At 36.6% G+C, this 9,891-nt stretch overlaps 2 protein-coding genes across 2 annotated transcripts in view; both read left to right on the top strand.

Annotated features, from left to right (window-relative positions):
* Nucleotides 1–1,787: 1,787 nt before the first annotated feature.
* Nucleotides 1,788–6,090, top strand: LOC121297410 (DNA damage-inducible transcript 4-like protein). The gene is made up of 2 exons (XM_041223728.1): nt 1,788–2,077; nt 4,088–6,090. Exons 1-2 carry the CDS (start codon nt 1,906–1,908, stop codon nt 4,576–4,578), a joined length of 663 nt encoding a protein of 220 aa, XP_041079662.1. The 5' UTR covers nt 1,788–1,905; the 3' UTR covers nt 4,579–6,090.
* Nucleotides 6,091–7,162: 1,072 nt separating this feature from the next.
* LOC121297211 (dnaJ homolog subfamily C member 18-like) overlaps nt 7,163–9,891 on the top strand; it is a 35,902-nt gene continuing 33,173 nt past the window's right edge. Inside the window, exon 1 of the mRNA XM_041223356.1 lies at nt 7,163–7,585. Coding sequence (XP_041079290.1) covers nt 7,459–7,585 — 127 coding nt within the window. The 5' untranslated portion in view covers nt 7,163–7,458. The remainder of the gene's footprint in view (nt 7,586–9,891) is intronic.

Below are 9,891 nucleotides of genomic sequence, written 5' to 3'. Positions count from 1 at the left end.
GTTTATGAGTCTGTCATAGAAAAGTGCAGGGCAACCAGCAGGGTGTATTACATCACTCACAGCAATCAACACAGCACACTGTTCAGCATGGACAGCTGTCTATCATTGACAGTGATGAACACAGCACACTGTTTAGCATGGACAGCTGTCTATTCCTTACCTCTCAACTCAAATCCTATATTTAGTGAGTACTGTCTAAATAGCTAATAGGTTTACTTGTCACACAAAAGGAGTATGACAGAGGGGAAGTGGGTGCTGTTTTTCTGGAAATGTACAGTATTGCATACATGTTTAGTCATTGCATTTTGTAACCTGCCCTATGAGTTATATGACTCAGAATGCTTCAGGTTTGTCCAGACAGAACAGGTATGGAAAGGAAATATCTTTCAAGTGATTCTTGGAAGCGCAGCTAGCTATTTCACGTAGTTGCATACATTCTACCTGCAGTCAGGACACAAAGTGGGATCGGTGTTGGTCTCATTTAGCCCCAATTACAAAACCACCACCCAACAGGTTAATTCACAAGCTTCTCATAGCCTTCAACTCTGGGTTTCAACGCTGCTTCACAATTACAAAACCCCAGGCTAATTCACAAATGTCTCGTAGCCGTCACCTCTGGGTTGCCATACTGCTCAAGTGAGAGCAGTCTGGTGCTCTCAATATAGTGAATTCCACACATAGCGGGGTGTTCAAGAGCTGAAAGTCTCATGTCTCACTGTGTCTGACTGTAGCCAGCCACCTTGAAAGAGAATTGAATTCATAAGACTAACATTTTTAAAAAGGTCCCAAACATTAAATCTTGATTAGAATCCTGTTACATACTATTCCACTATACAACATATCTTTTGAATTGTATTTCAAAAGAGCTGACATTTATTTTGAGTAAAATCCTATTTAAATTAAAAAAAAAAAAAAAAAAAAAAAAAAAAACAAACATACTGTTCACATATTCTACAGTATTTACAGTATCCATTCTCCCTATACAGTACCGGCACGTGTACAAAACTGAACAATACAATATTAAAATCTGGCAGACAGAGGGATGCTAAATGTATAAGTATGCTCTTATTGAGACACACCAGTTAAAAAAAAGTAGAAAAGTATACGTTTTTTTGTTTTTTGTTTTTAAACAATCACATGTAACCACTTTTAAACAAAGTCTCTGTATAGTATCGGTACATTATCGGTCTAAATGTTCCAGTATGACCCATTCTGGAATAAGCTGGCTGAACCATTTGAAAATAAAAAATAAATAAATAATAATAATAAAAAAAAAAGATTCTGAAGACCTGAAAGGGTGAAGTCTGAATCTTGAAGATCTTATCTTTAAGCAGAATCTTCGCTCGTTATAAAAGCTTCGATCATGATGTGATTGTTGGTCTCACGCGCACACACAGGCACACACACAGATACGAATGGAAATGTGTTACACAGTACTGTACTGCCAACTGTTTTCTGAAGAGAGAACAAAACCTTGAGCATTTAAAACAAAAACAGTTGGAAGTCATACATACTACATTGCTCTACGCTTTCCACACGATTCTAGAATTTGAGTGCTCTCTAACATTCCAGCTGTACTGATGAAATACCCAGCATGTTTTGCACTACAGAGCAAATGAAGCTTCCATCAACACCATAGCAACTGGAACTGAACTTGTCTTCAACTGTGCAGTTTACACCAATCACATAGTAGAAAGCAGCCGACACCTCCCTCAGCCCATCCCACAAGTTACTGCACCTTGCATCAGCTGATGACAACTGCGCAACAGTTCTTAGCAGCTGATGCAATGCAATACGACTCTTCATAAATATCAAGCCCAGGCAGCGACTGAAGCCCAGTTGTGCTGGTTTTGGTGTGAAATCCGATGTTATTTGGTTTCGGTCAGCACTTTCTGTGTCGCGGTAATGGTTTACTCTCAGGCTTTGGGCATCACGTATGGAATGGGTTCACTTTCTGATGAAGACAGTTTAGCAGAACTCATGAAAAGGTTCGTTCACCGGTTTACGACTGCTAGCAAGAACTGTAGCGAGAGGCCACTTGAAAGAGCCTGTGAGACACAGTCAACGGACTGTTCTGGTAAGTTCTACGGTTATCTATTTCATTTAAACAATACAATACGAATACGTTCATTCATGTACTATACACACGTTCAAGAAAATGAAAGGAGATTTTAATTCACTAGAAATGTATGTTGATTTTAGTTGTTGGGTTTGTTATTTCTATAATTAATACAGAAAGTGTTTACTCTTTTACGATTGTCATTTAAAAAGAAGCTCCGCATTAGTAAAATCAAGCTATTCAGTGCTGGGGCGTATTGTATATTTGTAATACTCCAAATATTAAAATAGGAATACATGACAGTTAATGATGGAGTAATACAGAATACCGTCCGTATGCACACACCATATTAAGGTTTCTTCTCAGTACCTAGCTTCTGTTTCTTTTCATTTCCACGCACACATGAAGTAAATACCCCGAGGTCTTGAAAGCGAGCAGCAGCAGCTCTTCAGTCTAGGATTTAAATAACTTCACTGGTTTTAAATTCGTTCAGACACTTTTAATAAAGGCCTTACTGCCGTACTTTTTAACAGTTTCGAAATAGAAACAATAAGTAAGCAGTTAAATGCTACAAATATGAACAAATACAATAGTATTCATTTGTACAGTCGCTGGCATATTTATAGAAATGGGTTTAGATTGCCTTCCAGATTCTATAATATCTTCGCTTCAGACCTGTGAACTGCTGGGCCTCCAGGTCGTGGGTCATGTCATGTGATGGTGGATTCTCGTCAGTACAAGCAAGGCATCCGACTTTCCGTGTAAAAGAAAGCCAAACAAACACAAACCTATTCCATTATGACTTGACACATGCTAAAAATAATTCGGTTCAGTGCAATTACTGTAGTATCGATATTTAAACTGTTAAAGCCCCCAAAATAACTCACGAACTTAAACAGGTTTTTGTGTGCTTAATATGTATTAGTTTATCCTTCCCTATTATAAGGTATTTTTAGTGGGTCTAAGGACAGATAGGTTTCAGTTGTATGCGTTTCCTGCCTAACCGTGCTCAGTAATTCAGTGCATTAATTCCCTACTCTCGAGCGTGTACGTGCTGTACCTACAGTCTCCAAGCACTTTAACTGCGACGCCTAAAGTCGGGACCCTAGATATGTACAGTGCCCATGGAAAGTCTACACCCCCTTTCAAAATTTTCACATTTTGTTACCTTATATCCTGGAATTAAAATAGTGTTTTGTAAATTATTCATTTTATTTATCTATACATCCTACCCCACAACTTCCAAGTGAAAAATATGTTTTAGAAATTTTTATTTGAAAATTAATTAAAAATAAAAACTGAAATAGCTTGGTTGGATAAGTGTCCACCCCCTTGTAATAGCAATCCTAAATTAGCTCAGATGTAAGCAATCGCCAGGGGAGTTGAGACTTTTCCAAATGATCTTTCAGTTTGGTGTTTATATATATATATATATATATATATATATATATATATATATATATATATATATATATATATATATATATATATATATATAAGGTTATTGTTGAGAAAAGGGGGGAATTGTCATACCTAATACCATACATCTCTTCGCCCCCCCCCCCCCCCCCCGGCACTGACACAACAAAATGTGAAAAAGGTTCAAGGTGCTGTAGACTTTCTGTAGACACTGTAGGTACTGTACAGTTATAAACGTCATTAGCTACTGAGTTTGTAAAAAAACAAAGTTGTTAAGACTCCTGTCTAGTTCCGTCGTTGATGACTAACCCTGACAGGAATGACAGCCACATTATACAAGTTTTATAATGTTCATTGAAATGTTTTCTTGAACAATAAACAACCTAATCTCAAATGTTGCAATGCAATAAAAACAACAGCACTCTTTTTATACCCCAGTGCAGTTATTACATTGGTCTTTGAGATCCACAATGGAATAGTATGTATTTTATATCCAATGTTCCTTTAACAATGCTCTCTATTTTTATAGCTGTGGCTAAACTCACTTGCACAATGTGTAGCTCTATGTGATGCAATATACATGAACAGCATCTTGTTTTCTTCTTCTAGATGAGGAGTGGTTTACCTGCTCTGCAGAGAGGGGCTGTATGTACCTAGAGGAGTTCATGGAGGAGACCACATGGCTAGAGTTGGCCAAACAGATTGAAATGTGCCTGTCTGCTGCTAAGAAGTGTCGGCTGCAGTGCCAGGAGCTGCTCATTCCAACACATCTGAGCCGCAGGATCGCACGGGATATCCTGGGCATGGCTGCCAGCGAGCCCTGCGGACTGCGCGGAGCTGTCATTCATCTCAGTCTGGACATTGACAGTGTCTGCACACCACTGGGGAAGATTGCACAGGACAGCAGCGCACCCCCAACCTTTGAACTCACACTGGTTCTCAAAGCGGAGAAGAGCAAGTGCTTCAATATCAGTCATTTCTTTAATGTGGGCACTTCTCTTCCTCCAGGGACCAACAAAGCCCTAAAACTTAGCACAGGTTTCCGACTGGTGAAAAGAAAACTGTACTCCTCCGATGTTCCAGTAATACAGGACTTCTGACATGTCTGAGTCATTTCCACAGGAGTTATGTGCTATAAAGATATGTGCTTTAATGTGTACTTCAGATAAGTTCTTCAGAGCACTTTGTTACATTTAGAATCGTATTTTGATACAGCCATTACTTTTAAATACTGAAAATGACCAATTGAGTTTAATGATGAGATGCAGGCTGTGAGATATTAAGTATTAATATTAACTTACTGCTTGGTTACTATGAATGAAATGAAAGATGATGTGAATGTGGAAATAGGAAAATGGAGGAGAGGCAGATATTGAAGGATGTGAGAAAAATAAGGATGTTCGAATGTTTCAGATATGAAAACCCTACATATTTTGAACATCTGTTGGCTAAAACACTAAAAAGTGGCAGAAAAAATGTTCAGTTGCTTAAATACAATGACAGTATAATGTACAGAAAGTGTATGTGTGTGTGTATATATATATATATATATATATATATATATATATATATATATATATATATATATATATATATATATATATATAGACACACACACACACACACACACACACACACAAACAAGAGTGAGCTTTTCAAGTGTTCAGTGTATGCATGCATTTTTCTTCAAATGCAATGCTACTTCAAAGCTCTTATTTATTTCATTGTTGCATTATTTGAAAAATAAATGGTTTTATATAATGTGTTCTGTGTGTGTGTGTGATTGAACCATGCACAATGTAATGTGCTTCTTAAGAAGCTGGAAAGTGTTTTGTTTTGGGAGGTTTACATTAGGATCCTATCTCATAATGAATTGTTTTATAATGCTCTCCTTTACTGCTGACATACAATCCCAAAGGAAAGTGTGTTTGGGAGGGGTACATCGCCATGGTATTGCAAGAAACCTGAATGAGGGTTTGATTTAGTTCAGTAGGATGCCACTGTGTGTGAAAAGGAGAACTTTCTCAAAGGGCAGAGAACTTGTGTGTGGGGTCTAATAGGTTTCAAATACTGAGTGAAACCTTATCACTGATCTTTGGTAAATCTGTTTGTCAAGAGTGCAGTTACCATCCCCAAAGCAAAGGGCTGCTACCAAACTATTTATAGGAGAATCTCTAGTGTTTACAGCATTTAGTGGTGCCTCTGCAGCTCTGGAATGGGTTACCTAGTCATGTTGCTGAAGGAGACACTTCTTCACCCAGAGCGTGGTGAGGGGACGGAATGTTGCTGAAGGAGACACTTCACACAGAGGGTGGTGAGGGGATGGAATGGGTTACTTAGTCATGTTGTTTAGACAAAATCACTTGTATGCTTTAAGACCCAACTTGACAAAGTTCTGAAATCATTCAACTACGAGGAAACGGGCAAGAATTAGAATGGCCTCTTGCTCGTAAATGTTCTTATGTTTTTCTATTGATTTCATGTTTTTGTATCATTTTGTGCAGTGCTTGAAATGGGAAAAAATGGCGGTACAAACTCCCTTTCCACCTCTCCCTTTTCACACTTGCATATTACACCTATATTAAAGCAAAACAATAAAAAATAATAACCTGGTTCTCGCTTGCTTTTTTCAATGAATATAATTTAATAGAGAATAAAAAAAAAAAAAAATACTAAGATAACAACTACCTAGCCTAAGTTAAATTAATCTTTTTTGTAATCTACCAGCGGCTTCTGTTGCACACACATGGCTGATAATAGCGCAGACTACTATAAATCAATGTCGACCTAGTACAGGACGTACTCTGAATGCCTTTTAATTTTAACTTAAAACTTTAATTGAAACCATGTATAAAGCCTTTTTAATTGAAACCACGTATAAAGACTTTTTTTGTACTGCGGTTAATTCATTTTTCTACAGGTACTACTACTTTGTATATGATTTACAATAAGTGAAAGTAAACATCTCGTATTGGTTCCGTCTTGGCTCGGCTCGGCTCGTGTGTGCTAGTGTGAAAAGGTGTGTCTCCCTGCCCAGCTGTCTCTCTTGCTTTCTTTCTCGCCCTGTCCAGTACATTTCACCTAATCGCGACTTTACCAGGACCATTCAAAATAAATCCCACGCTCTGTTTTGTAATGCACTCTGGAAGTTGCAGTTGTTTTGTAATATACTCTGGGAGTTGCAGTTATTTTGTAATGCACTCTGGGAGTTGCAGTCTATGCTCTGCTGTGACGTAAATCTTGCATCTGCTGCTGTGACAACAAAGTAACAACGAGAAAGCCACATAATTGCAGCTGACAGGTTGAAAAAGAAACAGTCAGTGATAAGCACCAAAGTTCTACTTAAATGTTTTAAATTGAGAAGTGGCGGGACTCAAATATTTGATATTGAGAAGTGGCAGTGAGTATCGCCCCATTTCAAGCACTGATTTTGAGAAATATAACTGTCGATATGACAGTCTCAAACATATATATATATATATATATATATATATATATATATATATATATATATATATATATATATATATATATATATATATATAGCAGTTATATATCGTAATTAATATATATGATTTATTTATAAATAACTGACATTATTTATTTAAAATGTGATGTCATTGCGACCTTTCAACTTTGTCAGCTTTCGTATTTGCGTAAGGACACAGTTCTGCTATTGGTCTTCGTCGTCAAAACGATGAGTCAGTTTCCGCTTCCTGTGGACCAAAAAAAGTCTGAAATCTTCTTGGATTGGATTACTGCTTGCTGCAAGTCTTTTATTCAAAATAAAAAATATCACGAATATAAATAAATTGCCACCGATGTAGGTTTGCTATCACGACGAAGATAAGTGGTTAACTATAAATAGGGTTAATACAATAAGATATATGTATTTGAAGAACATCAGCAAAAGCTAAATTTCCGCAGTCAGCAGGTATTGTTGTTATTTTTTGGGGGGGAGGGGGGTCGTCCTGTCAAATATGGAAAAAGAAGAATCCGACAGTCTAATAGAGAAAGCAAAGCTGTGTTTGCGGTCCGGACGAAGAGATAAAGCGCTTCAGTTACTATACGAAGCACAGAAATTGTACCCAAGTGCGAGGGCAAGAGGTAATTCAATACTTAGCTGTAACTTGAATGTTTCAAATAGATTCTGCAACGTTCGGTCTTTTTTATGTTGTTGACTGGATCATACTTAACCAAACGTTTTACAATAAGACGTATATTTTTATTGGGTAATTTTTATTATGTTTATTTCACATGTATACGTTAATTTTTTTTTTTATTGAAAATAACAGTACAGCAAACGTGGAGAAATGTATTATACAGACAGTAACTCTGTATGATTGTTATTGTCAATTAAATGCCCCAGGATCGGTATATATGTTTTGGATCGGGACTCTAACGACTGTGTGGGTGACTGACTTGTATGTAGCCTACTGTGTTACTCTGGCAGTGCAGTTTAACCTTAGAATATTTAGACATTTTTCTCCTGACCTAAACACTGTTACCATATACTTGATGTTAAAATAACTACAGTAAATATTTCAGTATTACATATTTTGAATAACATATGCAGAATATATATGCTATGTCACTGGGTTGATAGTCGAGTCAAGCATTCATTGTATTAAATAAGGTCACAACCTCCATATGAACTCAGTGAAGATCACAAACTATAGTTCTTATTTTAGTATATTGTGGAGATATAAAAAACTAAACATGATGCTGTACTTGTTTATGTTGGACATCAGATCATGGGATGAGGGCTCCAGGGGCACGCCCTTGTATTATTCTATCAAGAAGGAGGAGGAGGAGGAGGAGGAGGGGAGGGGGAGGGGGGGTTGCTAAATTGTATGTTGTCTATAACGGCCCATAACTAGCAGTTGCAAAACTTCTTGTATTTTGTAGAATATGTGGTAGGTGCAGTTTGAAAAAAGGAAATATGATGGACAGCTGCTTTACACAACAGTATGTGCTAGATATCAGGGTTGGCAACCTTAAATCAAATTATTTGATTTAAATCTGATTTTTTTTATATTAATCAATTTTCTTTTTTTCTTAAATTATGGATTATTTTTTTTGGTAGTACTGTAATTGTATCTCTACAGTACCTCCAAACTGTAAATTTAAGGATGTTGGAAATGGTGGTTTATGAATAGTTACATACCAAACCTAAATTACTCTATCTTAAATGAATACATAAATAAAGCAACGTATATGTCATTGTGGCATCCTCTAAATGTGAACTACAATTCTGCAGGTGTTTATCGTGTATCTGTACAATCTCTGTAGCTCTCTATATTGAGTTTCTGTAGCTGAACATTACACTCAAGATATTGCAGGTTGTTATCGTGTATCTGTTCAGTCTCTGTAGCTGAGCATTACACTCTAGATACAATTTGACCCCAATATTAAAACAACCTCTAATTAAGTTAGAACTGGTGTGTGTGTGTGTGTGTGTTTTTTTTTTTTTTTTAATTATGGAAGAAATATATAGGCTACCACAATTGATAATCTCAGCGATGAGGCCTAAATGTTTGTTTTATTTATTTTCAGCTGTTCTAAACATGCATTTGAAGATAATGTTAACTCTCATTTGAATGAATATTTAGTTGCTGTACATAGAGACAATTCACAGCTCTGAGTTAGCCAGTCAGTTTTCCAGAGTGAGTAATACGAGCTGTACACAACACCTTGTCACATACTACATTTCCAGATGCTCAAATAATTTGAAATGCCTCCCAGTCTTAAAAATCTTGATTACCCCTTATTTGTATGCTGAACGGATTGTATGTTGATCTTGCTTTGTCCCTACCACTACTACCGTATTCATCTGAATTTAAGAGGAACTTTTAAAAAAATGGCCTGCGTCTCAAATTCAAATACAGCATAGTGATGTGTGAATTAAAATCGCCAACAAAAGACAGGACTGTTCGAGTATGCAAGCAACAACGTGACTGACTGCTGAGAAAAGATAAACAAAAAATTAACTGGGTGATCTTGAATCCATGACATATGCAGCCATTTTCAAGTAAGCACTACTGGTTTTCTGACGAATTCAAAGACAAGCTCTTACAATTTCAGCATTGTGTTGTTAGGTACAGTTCTAACAAGCAGTACCAGCTTGGACAGATCAGAAATGCTGATCAGACTTCCATATTTTTCAACATGGAAAGAAATACCACATTTTTACACATTTTATTGTGTTACAACATGCAAATAGATTTAATAAGGAGTTTTTGCCACTGATCAACACAAAAGTCCATAATGTCAAAGTGAAAAATAAAATCTACAAATTGTTCTAAATTAATTACAAATATAGAACAGAAAATAATTGATTGCATAAGTATTCATCCCCTTTGCTATGACACACCTAAATAAGCTCTGGTGCAACCAATTGTCTTTAGAAGTCA

This window comes from Polyodon spathula, chromosome 22 (genome assembly GCF_017654505.1).
Source record: "Polyodon spathula isolate WHYD16114869_AA chromosome 22, ASM1765450v1, whole genome shotgun sequence".
In the NCBI taxonomy this organism is placed as follows: Eukaryota; Metazoa; Chordata; class Actinopteri; order Acipenseriformes; family Polyodontidae; genus Polyodon; species Polyodon spathula.
Note: the sequence above shows the minus strand (reverse complement) of the source record. Positions and strands in the feature narration are given on the sequence as shown.

Bases quoted from the DNA above. Each gene is read 5' to 3' on its own strand.
- LOC121297410 (XM_041223728.1), top strand. From the start codon at position 1,906: ATGGTTTACTCTCAGGCTTTGGGCATCACGTATGGAATGGGTTCACTT. The intron at 2,078-4,087 runs GTAAGTTCTACG...TTCTTCTTCTAG, and splicing joins ACAGTCAACGGACTGTTCTG to ATGAGGAGTGGTTTACCTGC.